Below are 25,517 nucleotides of genomic sequence, written 5' to 3'. Positions count from 1 at the left end.
AAAATTCTTTAAATTTCTACATAATTGAGTATACATTGTGTATGTATTATTAAATTCTATTAAACATATTATATAATGGTATATCCCCGTGTGTTTAATTAAATACATTCCTTCGTAAATATATAATAAAAAAAAAATATTTTACACATATATGCAGGAAGTACAGTCAATGACGCGAAGATCAAGCAATAAGCAGTCGAGATTCGCCCCAGGATCTATCGAAATTAAGCTGAACGGCAATTGGGGTGTCGCAGATGGTCGTAACGGCTCCTCTGTGTTGCCTCGACGACGCCAGAACGTGCGCCAAGTATAAAAATATGATTTACGACAGAACATATAGAACCGCACATCCGCTGCGATACTATCTCGTCTACCGAAAACCATTAACACAGATATGAATATGCAAGGAAAATAAGCATATTGCAAAGCAATGATAAATGAAGAACGATGAAGTCAACATAATTGTAAATAGGCAATACACAATATATAATCTATGTAGGTATATATGTATATAGGTTACAGATTGGATTGATCCTAACCTTATTTATCTCAAGCGTATTTACGATCATTTTACTTAATGAAATACATCCCGTGGTTATTACAAGTTTCAATGTTAAATTATTTATTTCATACAATTCAGGGAAACGAAAACCTTGAACCTTTTCCATTGTGTTTACCTCAGAACTCCCACAGGACACGCCGAATAAGTGCCTCGGAATTAGTTTTGTGTAAAGCCTTACTTTAATAATGCTATGTGGTCTTTAGAGTATTGTGGGGTTTCCGCGTCATGTTTATTCAGTCCTACGATATGAAATAGTTGTTTTCTGGCTTCAGGCAGTTTATTATTACTTTGAAGAGCCATGAGAGCGGGTACAACTATAAGGGGAGGGCAGACTGCTGGGGTTCGTAAGTAAACAAGTGCCGTCAATTGATTCAACTAGTCGATAGAATTGTCATTTTCCTCATTTTATGATTTTTATGACTCAATTTATATTTATGTCGAATAATTTTTAGCATAAAAAACTTCAGTTGATCAAAAGAAATTCGACCACGTTGATGTTATTTCTGTCTGTATTTTTTGTGTCTTGCAATTAATTGTATTGTATATTAAAGGAACTGTTTCTGACTAATTAGTCTTATCAGTTAATTATATCGATGGTGTTATCAAAGGTCACTAATGATGTGTGTCAACGGTCTCAGGATTCTTCTACTCTCTCAGTTTTACTTTAGATGTTTTAAATCAAAAGAGGAAGAAAGGGGAATTAGCTGGTCAGATAAACAAAAATCATTAAAATTTGCCAATGTTTGGGTATGTTAAATAAACAATATACTACGACAAAAATAAACTTTGAACACAAGACAAAAAAACCGGGTATATAAGCTGCAACTTATTTTTAAGAGTCGAAACAAGTTTATGTTGTATTTATGTAAATTTAACTTTTTTGATGATATGATTAAACAAAATTTTAATACAAAACTTAGGTATACATATAAATATGAAGAAGAATTTAACATAAAGAAAATAAGTAATCAAAATAAATTAGGCATGGCTGATAGTTTTATTAAACTTACCTAGGGTCTACGAAGGGTTCCGCGTAGATGTTCCGGACCGGCTGGCGTCGCGGTAACGGTGGAGGTACCGGGCTGAACCCCTCCATCATATCCTCTCGCTCACTGTACTTCAGCGATTTCATCGTCATCTTGCTGAACTACCGTTCACTGCACAACTATATATCGGTCTTCAAACACAACATCACTACCAATCTTTATCACTTACATCGCCGCACTATAATTGAACGTCCATTAACATAATAAACAATAGATTTCACTTAAACTTCGTCTAACAGTTTATTAAAGTCGACATGATTAGTTATTAGTTTTAAAAAGGAACTTTTTTTCTGTAAGGAAACGTTTATGATATTCGTAATTCGTTTGCGGGTTGATCGTGAAAGGCACGCAACCAGTCCCAGCGAGTATGTGCGACTGACTGCGGGCCCCGCCGCGGAGCCGCTCGACCCTCGCCTAAGCTTTTGTAGTTTTTGCGCTCGCGCCGAGGTGCCATAAAAGCTCGACGAATTATTAGGCGATGAACAAAAAATGCGGCCCATACGAAAGACGGCATATTGTAAGTAATAGACTTGACGCAATCGAATGAAAAGCAGGACCCGCTCTACCCGTGTTTAACATGACGTGATGCGGTTAAATTTATTTCAAAGAATATGCTTTGTGCTAAGTGTGAACAAAACGTTTTTTTTTAACGCGAGTTCGTTTTGTACTCTATTTCCCTAATATTTTTGATACATACTTGAATTCGTCGATATAATAAGTATACCAAAAAAACTTTTTTAATACACAAATTGCAATAAAGATTTATGGGAATTTAATCTTGTTAGCTCATTCATATCCAAATTGCGTTCTTTTTTAGTGCAAAGTTTATTTTTTAGTAAAGAGTTATTTTCAAAAGAATACTAGCGTTTCTCCATTTTAAGAAGTTACAGATATACTTATTTACCCACAAATCAAGCCTAAGACTTGTTCTAGGAGTAGGAATGACAGCAAGCCAACGGGTTAGCATTGTACCTACGATTTTGTACATACTAGGCGGCTTTTGGCCAGGTTTCTTTTATTTTGATTGATTTAGGAAGACATGGGATCAATTTTATAATATTGATAAAATTAAGCATTTTGATGTAGTAATACATATTAATGTAATAACAATATAATTCTTCAACAGCCGAGATTTATGACAAGAAGGTATTATAAATATTCAATGGAAAGAAATGGCAGCATCTAAGCTGTGAGCAAATGGCAAATTCATATTTGATGCAAGCTGTAAGTAGAGTAGTGTGGGTACGTAGATTGTATATCACTCTCCACGTTCCCTCTTGCTGGAGTGGCGGCTGTTGATCTCGGCGCTTTGCATGTCAAACAATTACCCCACACACTGTTCATGACAAATACGACAGGCGTGCACCCGTTACCCTTTTACTCATTGAAATGTTTGTTTTCAAAACTCGTTACCCTTTCTCAAATTTTATTTACGATCACAAAAATTGTATAACCGTCCGTGATTTATTGAATGTTTGTTAATTTAACTCGCCGCCTCTGCGACCGATACAAATTCACACAAACTTCGCGTCTCCGACATAAGGGGTTGCGACAAAATTATGTAAAACCTGTCCTATGGGCCCGAATTATCCCGCAAGGATAAGAACGAATATAAAAACAGATTCAGAGTTTTCTATACGGTCTTTTCCTAAAAGAAACGAACACAAGATTTGCATACATATGTATGTACATTATGTATACCACAGATATATGTATGTGCGCAAACGTACATGTTTCCAAAGTCGACTACCTGTATAATAAATTGATTTAAGCACTTCGTGACAGGTTTAAGTATGTTTTGACAAACATTAGGGAATTTAAAGCCCCTGCGACTGAACTTTGTTCGGTCCCCGAAACGCTACTTGTCGAGGTACGAACTGAGTTTTGTTCAGGTTACGAGGACACTTCGTTTTGGGACATCTTTTAAGGAAATCGAAATTGATTCATCTTTTGTGATAAATCTTTAGTAAAACGTTTAATAAAATAATTAAATTGATTTTGATTAAAATAATCATAGATAGAAAGTTCAAGTAAATTAAAATGATAAGTATTACTAATTAATAAATAAAATTCGAAACAGTATATTTTTAATTATTTTAAGTTTGAAACCAATGCAAAAAATATTCATTCAATCAGTATTTCATAGGAATTCTAGCTATTCAGATTTCAAACGAATCCATCAATAGCTGTGAGAGATCGATGCCTTACTGTACGGCATGTGGAATAGCTGTTTATTCTTATAAGGCGAGTAGGAAGCCACGGACGTTTTCCCATCGCATAGGCAGACGGATCTGACCCAACCTGGCAGTTCTTTACACTTGAACTTGCGCCCGTTACATACCACGTGCACTTTACTACATTCATACGAGCTCCGAGTGTTTTATATATAGTAAGAATAAAAATAGCCAGTATTACTAATGCTATTCGAGACACAATGTCATTCTCAATAGTATCAATAATTATATCACAAATGACAAAACAATTTTTTTTGTAGCTGTATGAAATTGATGATAGTTTTGACTTAATAGCTAGGAGTAGCGTTTAAAATTAGATTTTCTATGCCATGCAACATGGATAACAGTTTCAACTTAGAATGTCATCTATCCTTTGTTCCTCATATCAAAACGTTCTATATAATAATAATAAAAAAATATCCATTGGTTACTATAAAAATGTTCTATTTGATGATGTATAAAACAAAACAATACATTACTAATCCAGTGAAGTACTTTAGATCGTTCAGGCATTATATTTTGGTACTAAATACCGTATACAATTTAAGCATGTCCGCACAATAGTTTACAATAACACAGTTGCAATTAACGCTGCATTGTTTACATTTTAAGATCTCTAGAGCCAGTGTAAGAGCTATTGTAGTCTAATAAACACATTTTACTCAGTTTATTTACACTTACATTAACAGAGCTCTTCATAGTTTGAACCTAATTAATCTTCGTTCCTGACCCAAATGTGTTTTAGCATCCAACTCACTGCGCCACAAAAAATTACTCAACTATTTTAATTGGCGTAAAGGTTTGAAGTTTCTTCTCGTAAAAATGTCAATGAATCGCTGCACACTTGACATCTGCAGGCTTCGCTATATTAGGACTATTTAAGAGTAATGTTATTCAGGGATGACGCAGTATGGAAAAAATTTTTAACACCATTGTTTAATGAATTCGAAATTATTTTTATAAAGAATTTTCTTTTTATTAGGTAATAAAAAATACTTTCCAAAATACTTGCACTATTTATGTGTTATTATGAAAGACAAAATCTGTAATTAATTTATAATTACATCAATAAATGTAAATACTCGAATTATAAATATACTTTTTATATCAAATAACTTCGTTAATTAACTGAATGAAAAACTAATATCACGATTGAAGGCAGACTTTAATTAAAGCTTCCAAGATTGAATAGATCGAGTGAATAAACACGCGTAACAGAGAAGAAATTCGCTTTAACTACGGGATTCTCCTTATATTTGTTCACTTATTGTTGTGTGGTACGGCCCTAGTCGCGGTGGCGATGGATACGGTTACACGTGCGCGCGTGTGTGTGTATGTGGAGCACGTTTCATAAAATAAAAGACGATATTGATTCCGTGACGAGCCGAGAGCGGGCTGTGGGAAACGATTCCTGTCTGCTTAATAGATGCCCCGAGGAGGCGAACACTTCAACACTCTTTGTTCAGACAACACTGCTTTAAGTAAAAAAAACTCGAGATAAGTGCGAGTACGTGATCATTGAAGGAGCTGTTTTACAAAATATTTTGAATAATCAGACACTTCATTATGATCTCTTTGATGAGCTTCTTGAAAATTAATTAAGATATCATTGACATTATAAGTACAAAGAATATTCCATTGAGTTGAGCAAACCAGTTCAGTGCAACCTTTTCATTCCTCGTTCAGAGAATCAGTAACATTTGAATTTAGTTTCTAGGCGTAATTAACGAGTTAAGGGTACGACATGAGCACTTTATTCCTAGTTTAGACGCGGTCGGAGGCTGCCCGGCCGCAGGACTCGACCACATTCTCGACGGGTAATTACGCACGCCCGTCTTGTTCCCAAGCCTCCACTCTAACATTTTATGCCTCATTTCGGAGTATGTGATTTGCTGCACATATTTACTATAATTGTCGTGGGAGCAAACGGCGCTCGCGTGCGGTATATTTCATTTATCAAAAGACGGTACATGTTTAGAACAAAAATTAATAAATCTATTGTTAAGTTTAATCGTTATAATTAGCTTAGCCTTTCCTAATTCAATTGAGTTTCATACAATATTTAAGCTCTATATAAAAAGGATTTGATAGAATTTTACGGCTGACATGCCCGACGCCCTTCTTTAGGAATGCTTTTGCTGGTGGGTTGGTTCCCCAACATGCTTAGGCGCTTGAGTATTCGATTGATGGGAGCGGCGAGCAAAAATTCCTTTAGTTATCTCTTACAACGCCCACGGGTTGAGTTGAACTCTATCAAATCCATATAAATAAACTGTTTAGCGCAATAAAATGCTGTTGCATTATTTAATTTATATGTAAGCACGAAAAAAGGCATATCGATACGTCCTTACTATTTTAATTAAAGTTTCCCACTACTTCCTCTTAGCCTAATAAGTTTTTAAATATCATCAACCAGTTTAGTAAAGATATTAAAGCTATTGAGTAATAAAACTTTTAATCAACTACTCTGCATTACAAATTACTAAAATAAAAATAAAAAAATTCTTTATTCAAATAGGCTCCAACAAGCACGTTTATACAATCATTTTACAAGTTTATCTTGTCAGTTAAACGTTAAGCTACCGCTCGTTTGGTATGTGGGTTCCACGGAGAAAAATAATAAGAATACGAAACGGTTTATTACTTTGTATACTAGAATATGTTAAAGTATTACTATTATTTATCACCGCTCAGTTATAAAAGGTACCCGAAAATATCTACGAGGTAATGTCTCGTGTAAAATAGATAACAGTACACATTATCTTAATTCGAAATCGCGAATAATCCATCACTCGTTTTATTGACATGTATGAAGACCAAGCGAACTTCTGAGAAGACTGATGTCTTCATGTGAAATGGCTCGAATTCCAAGGGACCTCATCCGTAGTCTCCATGGCAACGGTCATTTTTTCTACAAGGTCTTATTTAATTTGATTTGGTAATGTGTGAGTCAAAGCTTGCAACTGAGTTTCAAAATTGATAAAATACATGTGTTTAGTGAGTGGAGATGGGCCAGTGACTAGAAGACGTGAATCTTGAACGTGAACGAAGAAACTGGGACAAGCACAAAATAACTTTCATTCATTTTATTTGTGTTTGTCTCGTGCTCGGCGGTTAAGACAAACGTCGTAAGGAAACTTGAATGTGTCGAATAATCTTTTACCTAACCGCTTACTTTATTATTCTCGAAATTTTCTTTTCAAATCAGAAAGAAGCCTTTAGTCTTTCAGTGTGTCATTTACAGTCTAAATTAGAAAGCATAAATTGTATTCGTTTGCTGGAGGGTTTAAGCTGTTGTTCTTGATAACTTATTATTATGATATCTTCCCAGTTACGGCTAATTGGGAGCTCCTATTTCTGTCTTCTTTAATGTTCCATACTCTCTATATGAAAATAAAGTCTATTTTGGAATAAGATGTATCTATTAGAATTTAAATTTGCCGCTGTAGCTACTTGAAGAAAATAAATTCGCCTCTAATTTGACGTATGAAGAGTTTTATAAAGAGAGATCAAACGCTCTCCGAGCAATATTACATCCGACAGAAGCGGACGCGCTTGTTTTGAAAGGGGCCGCGACACGACGCTGGATTCACTTCGGTATCCAAAACAAATGCGCTCCTTGCAAAGTACACCCACAAATAAATTTCACTTCTTATTTTTCGACTTTTTGCTCGGTTGCCTTTCGCCATGTTTTAACAATTAATTTGTCATTAGGCCCATATCTGTCAGCATGTATAGTTTTTGCTTCATTCAACAGTCAACACTCAAGATTTTTTCTTAAACTTAAATGCATATTCAAAAGCAAAAGTGGTAATATTTTAAATTTATAACATCTTAAAACACAGTTAAAGTAAAAGTAAACTTATAAGACAGAGTCTTTGACTTAGCAAAGTCAATAATAATCACTCCTGGAGAAAAAAAATGTTTCTATTATTAAATTCCGAAAATATTTTAACCTTTGCTTATTATTTCATTAGTAATAAAAATAAGTAGCATTAACAAGAAATAGAAGTAGGTAATTAAATCGCATGACCTTGAATAACGTATATTTTAATTTTTCAGTTGATTTTACTTATTATTGATTACCTAGTTCTTTCATGTAGGCACATACTTTTTAATATATGTTTTGAAATATGCTTAACAAGCTTGAATATTTTTGATGCCGTATTTTCACAAAAAATGAATATTCATTTTTATATTCATTTACGTATATACGTAGGATCAAATTTGATGCACGTGTTAGCTAATAATGAATTATAATTTTGTATTGATTTTTGTGCAAGGCGATCAAAGAGTCATCGTTGATATACGCATCGATATTAGTCAGTGCTAACCGTTTATTGGAGTTATCATCTCTTTGAAATCAACCAACGGCAAACGGTAACTTTCTGTTATTAATGATTATAATGTTTGGAGAATTGTTTCTAGAGCGTAATGGGTAGGTAGGGGCGAGCCCGGAAATTGTCCTCTTGTCCGACCGCTGGCGCATTAGCTGAGGACATTAGACCAGCTATAGCAAACAATGTGTGCGTGTTGTTTCATTTGAAACACGTGACGGAGTAGAAAAACAAAGGGACGAGACATTATCCGTTGGAATTTGCGCAATTTTATGGATTAAAATGGACGAGACGACTAATTGAACGGTTAAAAACATTTTATGGACAATAGATTAGTTTTATTTTATATCGTCATAAAAATATTTTTTTATCGTTATTTTTATATTCTATAGTTCATAAAAGTTACGGATAATTAATAATTGTGGTTGGTAGATAAGTATCGCCGTCGGCTAAACGTCCTGTTGCTATTTTTTAGTAATGCTATTTCATAAAAATGAGTCAGTAACAATCGGATATTAGCGTGTGAACGCAGACAATCTTCGTCATGTGTCACGGTTAAAACTAAGCCATTAACTATCGACGAATTTTCCAGCAATTTAGTCTTGAGTACATAATTGCGTTCAAGTCAAACCTAATTGATGCCGGGGTCCGAGTTCAAGTTGCCGTTAATGTGCCTCGAACAGGTTCTTGCTATCGAATACGAATAACAATCACATCGAAAAAAATATTGAACATGTTGTGAAACAACGCGCAACAAATATAAAATAATAAATAGAAAAACTTTATTATATATCTTGAGTATAATAAACTTAATCTACTCATTTATTTTTATTAGCAGTAAAATTCAATGTGTCTAAGTATTGTATTGAGTACTTTTTTAATATTTTTGGTTGTATATTGTTATTATAATAAGTATTATTTAACAAAACAAGATTGTGAATATAGGGAACGTCAAAGCGCAATTGAAGAATAATATACATTGTAATTTAGACTTTCCCCTGTTACCATTTAAAAACATGCTCACATGACGGTTTATGAACTGCCTCACAATGATTGTAACACACGGTGCACCCTATCCTATCATCGCATTGCATTAAAGCGGTTGCTTTGCCTGCAAAAACCTTGCAATTAAGTCAGGGGAAAGCTTTTATAAATTCTATAGTGCTATCGTTCGGTTGACTGTCGATACTATCGGAAAATTTATGTTTCCGTAATTGCATATTCGGAAACTGATACCACAATCTTCGGCCTTAATTAATTTTGATGGATACCGGTACGATTTCGACAAAGGGGACTCTTGTGGGCATGTGAATTAAAAAATACACGTAAATAATGTTAAAAAAGAAAACTCAAAAATGTATTCATGTCAAGTATTTGGTTTAAAAGTTCAATAATTATTGAGTAGCTCGCCGGTTCTTCGGTACAATCAACATTTAGCTATAGACTAAATGTATGGTCTGCATATTACTAAATATTATCTATTCACATCTAGTAAAAATTAGATAGTTACATAAAGAGCTATAAATATTAAAAGTAAGTTTTAGTTTTGTCTTACTATTTGTGAAATTAAGATACAATGAAATGTTATATACTTTTCGGTGGGTTCTGAAATTTACTATTCATTTTAAAACAACATTGTAATATTTAGATTATAAGCTGTATTCAATTGATACTGTAGAAATAAATGGTATGATAACAAAATAAATTATTGAAATTTTAGTTACCTACGTAAATCCAAGAGATCCTATTCGACGTCTAACGGAAACTGTATTTATTCAAATAACTCGGCTGTGTGTCCGATTGTAGGGAATGTATTCAAAGTTAAAGTTTGTTCAATAGCGAAACACATATTCAAGAAACTTAGCAGTAACTTGAAATAGATTACGTTCATGTGAATATAAAGCACACGGCATGCGGTTTACAAGTCAAACAATATAAATCGGAAACGAAAAGCGTGGTTCTTTTCAATTTCCGTTGCAGTTCAATAAATAAAATTGGTTTTCAATATTGTGTTCACTGTACATTACATTTGCAAATTCAATTTTATAAGACGTTCTGCAGGATTTTTTATATCGTAGCTTGAATTTAAAACGTATCCGTAGGCTATCTTTCTGAACGCACATGTTATATTAGTCTGATTAAAAAACAACGAGTTTTATAAAGCGCTGTTCGGGATTACGATTAGGATATCTTAATTTCTGATCAGGAATATTACAGCGCGCTTTTATGTTCGTATAGCTTGTTAATTGCATATGATAATATATAATACTATTTATGGCATGTAATTATGTAATTATTTAACCAGTGGTTTAGCAAACTAATAGTTATATATTTAATAGTTTTTATTATTTAATAATATCTAGTGTGTTTCTTATTTATTTTCTAATTAGATTTGCATAAGCATACAGTAAATATTTATTAATAATCGTTATCATAAAATAATATCATTTAGATAATATGCAAGAACAAAGTATCTATATGTCATTATTTATGTTAATTTTAACCTTTATCTATCAGCATGATGTCATTCGATAGCGAAGAAAACAACTTATTTAAAAAGATAGATTGTATGCTAATATAGATTCTATATATAACAATTGTAATGATTAAAATAGCTAAGCCTAATAACAAAACTTCGTTCACTAAAGTACGTTATTTAAAAACGTATTTTATCTCTCCAAAGCTGTACAGCATATTGTTATATAATTACAAAAGCTAACTTTGAATCATGCGTGAAGCTTTAATATGTGGCGTTTTACTACAGTTATTTTAACGCAAACGAAAATCGTACGCTTTCGTTTTGAATAGTCTCGCATATTCATTCATAAAAAAATTGGAGCAGTTTATAAAAAACTCACGCTATACGTCGCTATGTCTGTGGGCTTGTAACTCACATACACGAGAGCTATCGTGCGCCGTGTAACTCGGAGCATACCATTACGAAACACAGTTTAGGAGAATAATAAACACTTAGGAACAATAAAAAATAAATTAAAGTCGGACACACGATCAAGGGATATTGCGGCGCGACGTAGAAATTGTCGAGTATCACGCCATCGATGGCGCTACCTGCCATTGCAAGTAAAGTGCCCGAAAACGATAGGGGCTCACGGCGTCCTCAGGTCGCGGCGTGTACCGGTAAGGGCGGAGGTCGAGAGACGATGCGACCGCTCGCACGGTATCGGTCAGTGACCGTGGAACAGGTCGTGCATCGAGCAAGAAGTATACCTCTCGCCGTCCGAGGTGTTGAGTCGAGTGACCGCGCGATAGACAGCGGGAACGCGCGGACCGGCCGCCCTCCGCAGGCGATTTGATGCCCTCTTCGCGACGCCACTGCGCGCGCACTCTACACGATCGGATAATGCAGCCCTATGCCATGTCGAGATATCGAGTTATCCACCGCGGGTGGTTATCGTATTTAACATTGTCACTTTCTTGGTTAAATGTCACAAATATTATCTTTTATTTAACATGAGGCCTTTTATGGCATTGCATATAAATACAAATGAAATATGATATACTTAAAAAAATCAGTACAGATTTGTACAAAAAGAAGTTTTAAAGACACCACTGTCTTAATACAATCCAGAAAACTTTCTTACGTTTTATTTAAAAACACAGCATAAATCGACAGTGTACATCCCTAAAGAGATTATAATTGGAGCATGCGTGGTGCGAGGGTTGGGGGTAGCGAGAAAGTAGCGGGGCAGGGGAAGGGGCGCGTGTCACCCGCGGGCCGCGGCTGTGCCAGTGGTTCGACGCGCGACAGTACACTAATGTGATCTTGACACCGCGTATGCAAAGCCTATGTTGTTCCATTAAACTGTTTAAATACACTGTAAACACAACTTTCATTTTCAGGAAGAAAAAATAAAAGTTTTATAGCGAATTATTGTCATTTCATTCAACTTTGATTAATGATAAAACTTTCAAAATTTGAAGGTTACTTTACATCCGTAAAAAATTAAAATAAATATTAGGTATTATTATCAATGTTTCCAATCAAAGCAAACATTTTGCCTACTGTTAATTTAAAACAATCTTTTTCGGATTTAATTAATCGAAAAATACTTGGGCCTGTAGCAGCCTGGGTATAGATGATATTAAGTACCCTAAGGAATAAAAATCATATGACATTGACATAGAACTTCTGCTTTCTTCGCACGAACTAAAATAAATGAAAGAAACTCGTCTCGTTTAGGTTGGAAATAATCAAATTCTAAATATCGAAAATGCAGAAATATTTCTCATTGATATTGATGTTGATAAATAATTTATATAAATGATAATAATTCAACGTAGATAATGCAAGTCCCAGCGTCGCTCTCTTCACTAATACTGATGTATTTGACAGTTATTTTACGAGATCGTTGATGAAGAAAAAAATGTATATTATATATTTATGATTAACATATTCTATTAGCCTATTCGTTGTTGTGTGGGAGGCATCTTATGCATGTATATATTATAATTTAATGGAATTTGTTAAACGGGAATGTTTGTCATTACACTATTAAGATTGATTAATTGTTTCATTAATGCACGTTAGTTCAACGACTTTGTCAAAATATTTTTTGTAGTAATAAAACGTAGACTAAAAATTATTCAACTGAAGATAAAGTCATGACTTTAATTAATTATTTTGTGTTTTATATTTAAAATTGTGATCGTTAATTTAACGTAACTTAAAACATCTATAAATCTTGGAGATTGTTACATTTAATAAAACATTATTGCATTTCTAATGAAATTTTGTTTAGTTTCTTCGTGTAGCGCAGTAAGCGCTATCCCTAGTCCAATTTTCAATGTGCATAATATTCAAATTACGAGTCCAATCTCGTAATGAAACCCTCGATCCATAATGATCACCGTTTCTGCGTCGATAATGTGGTATATAATGTGCATACAAAGCTGTTACATAGAAGAGTGGGTGTAGCAAGGTGAGTAAACATCATTGTCAAAATTGGGCTATACGATATCATTAGCGGGTTTGCGTTCTCAACGATAATAGTACAATAGCACAAACGATCATAATGCTGAGGGTAATTTACATTATTAAGAGAAACGTATTAATATTAATTGAGCATAAATTTACTATAAAGTGTTATAAAAACTTTTTGATACGTCATTATTTGATCCATGATTTGTCATTTTTAAAAGAGGTTGTATTAAACCCTATTGTTATAGACAAATTATTTTTTTCAATTTCTAAAGGCAAGTCGAGAGGAAGTCTTTATCGAAGGAAGAGTATCTAAGGAAGAGTATCTAAGGAAGAGTATAGGAGTGGACAATTACTCGTCGTAAGTAACAAAATAAAGTATTTTTTTTAAATTAAATGATTACCATGAGTATCCAAAGTATCCATAAATGAATATCAAGAGTCAAGACTGATATCAGTGTTCTTGTATATCATAAAATATCTACAAATTACATAATAAAATAAATATTAGTGGTAAGTTAAGAAAGCAATAATCAAATACGGGACGAAGTTTAATTTTCCTACTATCGACCAATTTCAACAGGTAGAACAACGAAGACAAATGTGTAGGAAGCTATTAGCAGTTCGAATTTCTGACTTTAATAAAACATAGTTTGTACGTAAAAGCTGCTGTAGAATGATCAGGCAAAACGAGCATACGGACAGCCGGGACGTGTGGGTACGAAATCCTTGGCGCGTGACTTTTGTTCACGCGCCATCGACTTTTTGGTATGTACACGGGTATACCGTGTACCAAGACTTACGGACATCGTAAAGTTCCATACACGAATACTTTGAACGTGTCTAGGGCTACCTACAATATGTCATAATTTCAAACGACTTCAGGTATTTCAGAGTGAATATTTTATACATGTTTTTATAGTTCACACCCTTAGAATATTTTATAAATGTATTTCATTGTCATTTCGAAATGACAACATTGATCAATGCTAACTTAACAGTAACAGTCTTTTGTTATCATTCATATTTTTAAACATTTAAATCTTTTGTATTTATATACGTCACTAAAACTTCTCTAAGTACCTGGATCAATTACGAGTATTTTTTATGTGTACACTCACAAGACATCCAAGACAATTTTTGGCCAAAAAAATCTTATCTGATCCGTATGAAGTCGGAAGTATGAATATTTTGTATTTATTATTTGTGGTCATTAATATTTTTGCTTGTAACTGATCTTAAATAAAAAACGAATACACAAAGGTACAGCGTTTTGTTTACATTTTGTTAATTTATTTTTTCATACCACGAAAAAAGTGTTAATGGTAAGCTGTTGCGTGACCCAGAAATGGAAAATGTAACCGGAGTGTTCCATTTAGCTTAGTTTATGTTTAGTTCATTAAATATTACAGACGTTTTATTTCATTTAAATAGTTTTTATATGAGGCGAGTAGTAGTTTAAGAGTAATTAAGTGCTAGAAATGCAATGTGTAGGTAAAAAACATACCAATAGCTTTAACAGACTTTCAGTGACATCATGACGCTTTTGTCTACATTTCAAATGTTCGTAATCCATTGGTAATACAACAAGGACTGTACCTACTTCCACGTAATTTCATATATAAATAGAATAAGTGAAATATTTAAATAATTAAAATTAAATAATCCCTGGTATTCGATACGATACGAGATTCCTGTGTATAAACGTATACATATGTATAATCATATTATAGTTTATAAAGTTAGGTTCAGACTTCTTTATTTAGTGGGTAGTTTTGTACAGTCAAAGCGACTGTATGAGGCGTCAACATGGTTCAGTGTATCAGGTGTTTACATGCGTATGTGTGTATAAACTAAAGGTCGCAGTTTCTAACTATGGCCGGTATCACTGATATTTGGTGGTGTTATATTATTGTTGGTAATTTATTTCGAGCGTAACACGGCAGATTAAGCAGGCAAATCCGTCATATAACAGTGGTTCGTTTACGGACTCAAATATTCAATTTAGTTTTTAAAGCTTCTTTCTTATAATTAAATTAATGATCCTGACAGACTATTTTGCCTTAAATGGATATTTCAGAGCTTATTAAATACAGTGATAATTGGAAAACAGGACTGTCCTACGCAAAACAAATGTATGGTCATGTTAGATATTCAGACAATATTACATAATTTATAAATGTTGTGCATATTCCATGTAGGATATAACGTAACCCACAGCAAAAACATTACTAAAACACAATTATTGGCACATTTTGAGAACAACAACCATTATTTTCCAACATACAAGGTTAATCATACACCGTAACAATGCTGATATTAAATTCATTTTGATATTTATGGTGGATTTAGTGAGTTCGTTAGGGTCGGGTTTCCCGCCCGCAGCCTTCACCCCCTCGTAGGCTAAAGGGTTTTGTTTTCTTTATAAACAACCGTGAAGGTGCTGTTAACGACTCCACGAACAAATACGAAATTCGATCTACCATTACGCATACCAATAGCTCCCCTATCCCCACCGCCCCGACGGAAAAGTATTGTCTTCGTTCCAATCTGATCGCCTCCATATTTACACCCGAAACTCCACTCACTATTGTATTTACTAATCCACTTTAAACAACATTCAATTATGATAAAAACGAATATTTTCCTATTTTCAAGGACTGCTTATGTAATGTAAAGCGCGAACTGTATCAAATAATCATGAAAGGAAATGATTGAAAGTAGATACGGATTTATAAAAAATTGAAGTGTCGTTATCATTCGGATCAAGGCGTTCATTGCCGTAGCTTGAAATGTTCGACAGGGTATTTCAATATTAATATTTACCTATCGACTCACAACGACGAGAATCAGATATGAGACGAAATTAAGAGGTAAGATCAGTTTGATTTTTTTTTACTTTTTTAAAAAAGCAATATTTTACGGGCCCCTAGCGATATGAAATTTCGATACTGACTCCCGGGGCTATTATACACAAGCCCTAATTGAAGGAGTATAAAGAATTATGTATAAATAAAACCAAAAAAAAATCATTACTTTAAAAAATATATATAACTAGCGACCCGCTAGTTATATATATTCGCACGGGTGCAATACTGATACTAAATATACTACAGAATTTCTTTATTAACGACATCACATTAGAAACCTCTAAAATTATCAGTGTTTATCTACCATATTGTTCACGTATTATATATACAAAATCATTCTCTTTAAATCACTCACTCACTCATACTATGCAGTGATAACAAATAGGTACAATATAAACAATTTTCGATCCTTAGGAAACACAAAACGCTATGTCCCTGCGTGTTAAAACTGTAATATCTTCGAAAATATTCATTTAAATTACATGCTGTAAAGGGCCGTATTGATCTATATTGAATGTACAATTTATTTAAAGAACCTTATTGGATAAGGATTAATGCTATATTGCTTAAAATCGCTTCGAAAATAAACCTTTTTTTTTCACTGAAATGTCTCGGTTACGAATCCGGTAAAGTATTAATCAATTTTCATGTGCTTACAGTGCATACGTATATAACATGTACTTTGAAAAAAATCGTTACCTACCAATTACTTATCGGTGCAGTATGCTGAAATAAGCAAGTACACAACTGTTATTCATAATATTTCTGTATCTAATGAAGCACACACATAGCATAAAAACTATATGTTATATAGTAGTTGAATCATTCGATTAGATTATCGTTAAACCATTCATGGATGTTCAACATTAACTGGACATGGAAAAAAATAAAAAAGTAGCTTGATAAAAAATAAGTAATCGAAGCATTTCTATTGAAAGCCAGTGACACTGCATAAATGTCAAGCAAGAATTTTGTCTGTCACCCGTCGGTCCCCCAGTGATCATGCGATAATAGAAACGCAAGGATAACTCATATTAAATATTATATTTTGTTTATAAATTGGCCTTTTAAAATCCTGTTATTAAAATTAATTACGGACTCATTTAGTTTATTTATAATTTTGTGTAATTAATAAAAAAAAATTAGGTTTAACCATACAAAAGAATGTCTACATTTATATAGAATTCTTATTCTATTAATAAGCTGTAGTAAGTTTGAATTAAGGCCGACATTCAATAGCTTGTAGTTGTAAGTTTCAACAGACTTTGGCACGTACCGCGTCTAACTTTTACCAGAAATAGAACACGCAACAATCAACTTTATGATTCATGAATATGCTTTAAAATTCACTGATTAGAATTGACATAGAACCTTTAAAATTTTATTAAATCGTAACTTATTTATATTCAGTTTCTCTTGAATAAAAAACACAATTGCAGACTGTTGTTACTTTTGTATTCATAGCTGCTACTTGCGTACAACAAAAGTGATCTCACTTAGTTCTAAAAAACGTAACAAAATTTAGGATTTCAATAGGCCTTTGATATCGGCGTTTTTAATGTGAGATTGAAAAGGAGACGGGTTTTATGTAACATAATATTTAAGTCAAATATTAAAGAATAAAGATATTTTAATCAATCGCCGACTTTGGGATCTACTTACATTTGCTACCACTTATAGTTTTAGCTTTACAAAGTGCAATTGTATTGACTCTTATAGAAGTAAATTCACCAATCAGCATTGGAGTAGCATCGTAGATATGCTCCAAACCTTCTTCTCAAATTTAGATTAGGCTTTAGACCAGCAGTGGAACATTTAAAGGCTTTTAATGTAGAGGCAAATCGGAATAAATTTGATTGTGCATGCGTTCATGTTTGTGTAACATTTATGTTTCTGTCACAATATTTAAAAATAATTATTATTTTTGGTATGGTTTAGTACAGAAAGACATTTACGTTGGCGTACAATTTATGCGACAAGGAACTATTGTAAAGGCACTGATTGCCTTTTATGGAGATTTGGTATCGTAGCACGACGCGCCCTACATGCTCCGTTTACTTACTCCAACGGGTTGTATGGACGTAAAAGTTTTATGCCTCCACCGCGTTTTACAGCAGGCCTTTTATTATTTAGTGAAAGGAGCGACGGTGATGTCATAAATCTCCGCTCCTGCGTGAACTTTCGCCTCTTATCTCGGCAAAGAAATTATGGAACTTTGTGCCTTCTTCTAGACAAAGTGTTTGGCTTTTCCGAACCGCGGGTCAGAGTAAGTTTCAAAAATTAATGAAGGGATTTAAAATTGTAAACTTGAATACAAATATTTATTATAATATCAAACAACTTTATTTCAGTTTAGCATATCCTATTAATCGTTATCATAATGATACCGCATTCATTTTAAGCGTTCTCTGATAACAAAATTACAATATGTAATTTGAAAATTGGTGCTGTTTTTTTTTGATAGATTGCGAGATATCCAATCCATTGGTACACATAAATAAATCTAGGAAGACCATTTTCATTCATGTGGTTAATATATATATAGAAATAATTTAACTTGGTTGTAGGGCTTAGTGCGAATATCTTTAGTATATAGCACTTGTAACATATTCTACCGCCAACCAATAAAAATATGTTGTTGCGATTTGGATTAGACACAACATCTTAGTTCCCAAAGTTGGGGGCGCGTTGGTGATGAATACTTTCATTGCCAATGTCTATGAATGCTGACTAACAACTGTCAGGTGGTTCATTTCTATGATTTCATACTTATGTTTATGTAACCAATGTAATTCATGAATATCTAACTAAATATTACTCAATACAAGATTATAAGTCGTATTAGACGTATCCAAATCAATTGCACGTTATTCAACAATCCGCATTATATTATCATGGTTAATTAAGATCCCCAAAAATAGAAAATACATCAGCCCAGGAGCAGGAACCATACAAACCTTTACTTTACTTTGAATTCAATTTTAAAGAAGACGTCAGACATGTGATAAGTAGGAATTGCTCAGTACAAGCTAATAAATTACTAGGAGTATTAAAAATAAATAATTTGTCCATCGTATGTCCTTATTTACGAAAGTTCTACGATGTTTTCAACTGATAAGACAATAAAACAAATCGAAATGATTCAATAAAAAATCATGCTATTAATTGTACAGTAATTAAATACTTATTACAATAAATAGTTCATAGTGTAGTTCATTAATCTTGTATTAAAATGGTTCTGTGTGGGCACGGTGACAGGGTCTACATGTTAGTAATTAAATTACGGGTGGCGTGCCCGAACCGGATACACCTCTTTAAATCATATCCTTGATTAAAGTTACCAAAGATTGAATTTATTAATAGAGCGAATCGAGTATGTCAAAGCATAATTTATACCGAAAAACGGATAATCTCGTTTACGCATGGATTAGTCGAGGTCATGACTTGATATAGAATATTAGTTTCCACCCATCTGAGATAGAGTCTGAGGAGTGGTAAGGTGATGGTAGGTACCCTAAGTTATTTTGCGTATCCCTGATAAGGAGTATGGAAAATTTCTTATCGGTCGATGGAGTAGTGTAGAGGAAGCGTAACACACTCTCTATCGTATTTATTATATTGCTTAAGACGTTGTTCCCAGTCATTAATAATAACTTATAATAGTAACAGCCTATAAATTTCTCACTGTGGGGGTAAGGTCTCATATCGCTTTGAAAATAGATGTTTGGAGCATAACCACCACGATGGTCCAATACGGTTTGGTGACTACACAACCCGTATTGGACCAACGAGTGTGTGGCAAAATTACATTGAATTAGAAACATGCAGGTTTTCCTCACGATGTTTTCCTTCAAAGCCGAGCACAAGATTAATTATAAAAGCTAATTAAGCACATCAAAATTCAGTGGTGCTTGCCTGGTATTGAACCTACAGTCAAAGGTTAAGATGGACGCATTCTAACCACTGGTCATCTCAGCTAACAATAACATAGCGATACTTATATTTTTATTATTATAAGACCAGGTGAATAGTTATCTCAGTTTAATTTGTGAGTGTAATTTACTTTTATGTAATACAATAAAATCTATAGAATGTTTTAATGGTGATAATGTAAAAGCTATTTTAAATACGCCCTCATAATATACTCGATATATCGGCAGCATAAAGCTGGCAGCGGCGCCGTCGTCGCCAGAGGCACACGTAATTAAACTGATAACATTGAATTAACGAAATCAACCCGTAAATATGTTTATTGTATTATCTATAAACGTCACTAATTAATTAATTGAACATTGATTAAGTGCTTTCTTATTTATCGTGGAGCGACCGCAGCCCACATTATTCGGGAATTATATTGTCGCGTAACTAAGTTGTCATCGTGGGCCATAAAAATTGGACGTATATGACCCGCAATGAACTCTACCAAGTATCGCCTTTATGACATATTAACTAGCATTAATATGCGGGGCTTAAGTGATTAAAAGACAGCACCTTTTCTTTGTTACCGCTTTCTAGCGCTCTCATTATTTATCCTAGCATATTTGTATTGCAGTAAATCTCAGCTTGTGGCTGTGACGGTAGTTAATGCACTCCTAGACTTCTGTAGATAAGCTAACAAGCCTCTTTAGCTTAACAAGAGGCGGCCAAACAATAAAGGCGACTTAAGCATCGTGAAATATGGCAGAGACGAGGTGCGATAACTCAGCTCACTGGGGCCGCTTCTTTTCCCCTAATTAGCCATTCAATTCCCGTAATCTTGTTTACTCGTCGGGCGGCTCGCGCTGCCCAGGTGCGATAATGGCCGAGCTATTTGCATGCCGCCATATTGTTTCCCCATGTTCGGTACTCGGTAGTCGGCTCTGAGCCCGTCCGCTGCGACCCCCGTTGTTTTGGTTGAGCTTATTGGATCCGCTCGCGATTACTTTGTATTGATCCTGCCGTCCATTATCTACATTCGTTTATTTTGATATCAGGTAACATTATTGCCGTTGATGTCCCCAAATCGAATCGGCCTTTGACTGTTTCCTTTAATTTGTGAAATGCAATCATATGTAATTGTTTCTTTTTTCTTTAATTTAATGAAAAAAAAACATATTTTATATATTTAACAGCATGTAAATTGAATATTGTAATGTGAGCAATGGATTTACAATAAAAGTAAAATAATTTGCTTGAAAAATAAAAAAAATATAGCTTAGCAATACCTATTTAATTCTTAATAGTCCGTAATTTTCCGTAGTGAAATGAGGAAATTTACTCAGTCCATTAAGATAATTAGGTGAGTTTAGTGAATAGTGTAAACAAAATCTTTGAACAGTACTACTTGAGATTTAGAACTATAGCTTTCTTATAATACATTTCATTTCCTTTTTTATTATAATTTTAATTAAGAAACTTTTTACCTTGACAATTTAATCTGTTTGATAAACGACAGTTCTTTATTATTAGAATACAGGAGTTTTCTGCTTTGCGGTCCGCATCAGTCAGAGATATTTACAACTTTGTAGATAAACCAAGTTATATGTAGAAGCTTAAATTAATTCAAACGTAATAAAACAGAGAATAACAACTTCAGACAAATCTTCAAAGCGACCAAAAATATACTTAGTTGATCATAAGTATCGATCAAGATGTTATTATAATTACGAAAGAGAGATACAGGGCAATCTGCGCGTCAGTGCCGGCTTCTTCTATAAATACATTACAGAACACGCTTTATTACTTCGCCATCTCCATCCAATCCTATTACGTGTCTGTTCGCGAAAAGTTTTCTATGAAACCGTTCAGTTTAAGATGGCCATTTTTTAAAATAGTATTAGGGTTCGATAATGGCTTTTACATAGGGAGTTAGGGGCGAACGTCTGTATTATGTCGTGGGATTTAGCGAGCTCAAGCGATATGCTAAACTCCTGGCGTGCTGCGCTGACGTGGCGTCTAGCCCTGCCTTCGTTGCAAGGCGATAATTTTATGACAACGTTCAAAGATTTTTACCATATTGCTTTAGCGGACCCTGCATTGTATGAAAAGTTTTTAATTAAATACGTGCTTCAAATCCAAGTTTTTTTAGAGCATATAATATCGTTATATTCACATGAGTAATATTCACTGATCTTATATTCTAAAGTATGATTTGAATTTAAGCGTTATACAAAGTATTTAAAAAACTTAGAACACATTAAATGCAATGTACTAAAAATATGTTCTCTTATAATATATAAATACCTAACATTAAGTATATATGATTCGTGTAATAAGATTCAAGCCACTTTCATAAATAGAAGATCGGCTGTAAAAATGGTTTAACACAACAAGGTAGTATAAAGCGAGATGTAACACGCTGATGTAGTTTTCCCATACAACGTACAAAGATAAATATAAAATGGGCCTGATTTATGTAATTGGATACAGGGTAATTTAAATCCGTGGCGCACATTACGTTAATCCCTTCGTCTAATCTCATACGATCAGCGGACCTGTATAATTAGGGGTGACAACAATGCTGCGCTACAAACACAATACGTCTGCACAAACCGCATGTCAATTTAATTTGACCCCCTGATACAAGATGGCCGCCGACCCTCGTTTCTCTGTACAGTGCATTCTCTCATACCTAACTATTTACCTGTAGCACGGATAATAAAACCAAGTGTTTTCAATTAAATGCCGTGTTAGACTTGATTAAGCTGTTATTTTATTTTGATTGATGTAAATTAGGTATAATTTGTACTTAATCCATTGCAAACACACACACACACACACACTCACACACATCATCTCACATGCTTAATATTTATCTACGACATACATTTACTACTTATTGTTATATGATGAGAAAAATGTCTCTTTTAAAAACCCTCGACTTTAAATTGTGTAATTTGTGTCACGGTACAAAATATAATTATAAAGATGATTATTACTCGTTAGTTTAATTGACGTATTTGAGTAGAACATGTCCCAGCCTGTCCGTGTGTTAGTAATTTAATCGTATTTCAGGAAGAGAGCCTCTGAGACTAAACATTCTCACTCTTTCGCCCACGTCTCATTGTATGTAAATAAATAATCATGCTACCTTTCTCCACAAATCTCTTGAAATTATTAAAGCGCAGATATAACAGCTTTATTGTTTAAAAATAAAAATATGTACACATAATTATTGGAGATAAAATTAAAAAAATGTATAATATGAAATATAATACTAGAAAAATGATGAGTATTAAAAGATCTAAAACTGATACTTATGAACATTTTCTTCGATATAAAATATTCTGCAAAATTGTCTACTTAAAAAGGATCAAATCATATTAAAATACGACTATTTATGACTTAAAAGAAATAAACTCTCGACTGTGAGAGCACATGCTTCAATAGCGATGTGCTCTCTAGCGGTCAAAAGTTTATTCCCTTATAAATATATATATTAGTATCAAAAGGTCTCACGAATGAAAGATGAATATATAATTCAAGCAAGGAGAAATGATTCAAACTACAATACAGCCATCAAAATATCCACTCAGAAATTTATGGCTGAAGGTAAACAGTCGTAAATATTTTAACGAGCAAGATAAATGTAAGTAACATTTCATTTACCACCACAGCCCCGCTATATTACCACAGACATTATTTAGCACATAAGTGTGACGCACTTACCACTATAAAGCAGAAGGGTGTTTAGATAAAACTAGTGACCTCCCGCGTGTTTGTCGAGCCTGACTTTTCAGTCGGAATCTCGTTTTGTCTTGTAATCACTTGTGCCAAAGTTAATGAGAAAGATAATTAATCTACGTTACTTAATACTAAGACCGTTTTGAATGACACCCTGTTATACATTTTCGTAAAAATATCAACCGGGCGTATAACAGGTTCGTTGAACCTTTAATAAAATAACGTTTTGAAGCTATAAATAATGAAAGCTATTACTCTCTATTTTAGGTGGCAGTTTTTATTTATTAGTAATAAGTGTGCTATCAATACGTCGTCGGTCATGATTATTTAACAACTTTTTAAATAATATTCCAAGAAGTGATATTTATCGCTGACGGATGAGAATGCTAAAGATGGTATAGCTGGAAATTATTGAGTAATAATGTTTTCGCAAGCGCTATACAATGGCGTCTATTTTCAAATTAAGAGCGCGGGAGCCAGGCAATGGGCGCAGACGACATTAAATTGGTTAAATTGCTTCGTCCAGCTTAGTATTGCAAGTCCTCTGAGAGATGTCCACTCGTCAGTCATGTAGCGAACGGTTACATAGAAACAAGTTGTACGGTAACACACACGGAGTACGTACATAGTCGATCGGTTTCCCTTTTTATACAATGTTCTACATTTGTTTATAAAACAAATAAAAATCGTACGTATAGATTAAATTAAAAATTTAATTATTTACAAATTGCATTTACGATACACCAGTTTGGCCGTTGCCCTTACAATACGAAGTTAGGGTTGTCAATACACTATTATGCAAAACTTGTTTAGTAATTCACCGTAGAATGCGATGGCGTCGTATGTCTATCATGTTGATGGATACAAACAGGGTCGAAACCAATCAATCAATCCGATGGAGCGTCGCGCGATAATTGAACTCTTCCCTTGGAAAAGCGTTTCTATAGATAATTACAATCGCAAACCAAAAATTACATGCGGCATTTAACAGTACGACCCTATTAGTTTTTGCAAGATACGGCCGTATTTGAAGGGCAATCTTTACCGGATGGAGGATTAAGCGAACGCAATGAGGGTCCAGTGAGGTACGGGGAGTGGTATTAATAGTGGTAGTGAATGCAGCACTTACACGGTCCGTCGGGAGCTGAATGTGTGACTATCGCGATGGAGCAAATCGAATCGGCGCGGCTCGCCGGTCCGCACGTGCTGAATTTACCGTTTGATCGGTCATCCTACCTGCCCACCAGGTAGGGAGACACAAATGAAATTGTTCAAACGAAACTTCACATTCGGTTTATAATTGATGTCACTCAAAATAGTAAATTTATAAACTCATAGATTCATGACTGATGTTTGAGTAAATTCTACCTGTACAGAATACCCAATAAGGTTCAATTATTTTAATTTCAGACTCGTGTAAATATTCTAAGAAAGTATGATCGATAATTTAATAATACCGTAAGCACAATAAAGGAAGAAATAATGGAAAAATTGCCGGTAATAATGGGTATTATCGAGGTACTAGAAAGACGAGCCTCGTTGTCGCACGCAAATCGATGCACTTTGTCGAATGCCATGGATAATGACATCTATTACTGCAGCGATTTATTTATTTGTTAGTTTCAAGAAAAATAGTTTTGATAATTTATATTTGTTAATATTTTTAAAACTAATGTTGACTAAATAACAACAACCCATAGCCTGAAAATATTTTAAACGAGATCAATTTTCTGGCAAAGTTATTTTAATTTATTAATATTAAACATTTGGTTTATCCGAACCTTATAAAAATCCAAACAAGTTAAATGGAATGTTGGAGGAACAAAACAATATTATGATATTATAATAGATTTTATTAAAGTTGAAA

At 33.8% G+C, this 25,517-nt stretch overlaps 1 protein-coding gene across 5 annotated transcripts in view; it reads right to left on the bottom strand.

The window, feature by feature from the left end:
* Window positions 1-25,517, bottom strand: part of LOC124544085 (teneurin-a) — a 317,621-nt gene that overhangs the window by 37,614 nt on the left and 254,490 nt on the right. The window contains exons 1-2 of one of the 5 annotated variants that reach the window (XM_047122507.1): window positions 11,408-11,511; window positions 1,573-1,898 (exon numbers count right to left, since the gene is read on the bottom strand). The exons of 2 other annotated variants lie outside the window; for them this stretch is intronic. In XM_047122507.1, the coding sequence (XP_046978463.1) occupies window positions 1,573-1,700 (128 nt within the window). In that variant the 5' untranslated portion in view covers window positions 1,701-1,898; window positions 11,408-11,511. Of the gene's footprint in view, window positions 1-1,572; window positions 1,995-11,037; window positions 11,371-11,407; window positions 11,512-25,517 lie in introns of those variants that run through there. 2 more of the 5 variants (XM_047122508.1, XM_047122510.1) reach the window with 2 other exon arrangements.

This window comes from Vanessa cardui, chromosome 4 (assembly GCF_905220365.1).
Source record: "Vanessa cardui chromosome 4, ilVanCard2.1, whole genome shotgun sequence".
Taxonomy (NCBI): domain Eukaryota; kingdom Metazoa; phylum Arthropoda; class Insecta; order Lepidoptera; family Nymphalidae; genus Vanessa; species Vanessa cardui.
Note: the sequence above shows the minus strand (reverse complement) of the source record. Positions and strands in the feature narration are given on the sequence as shown.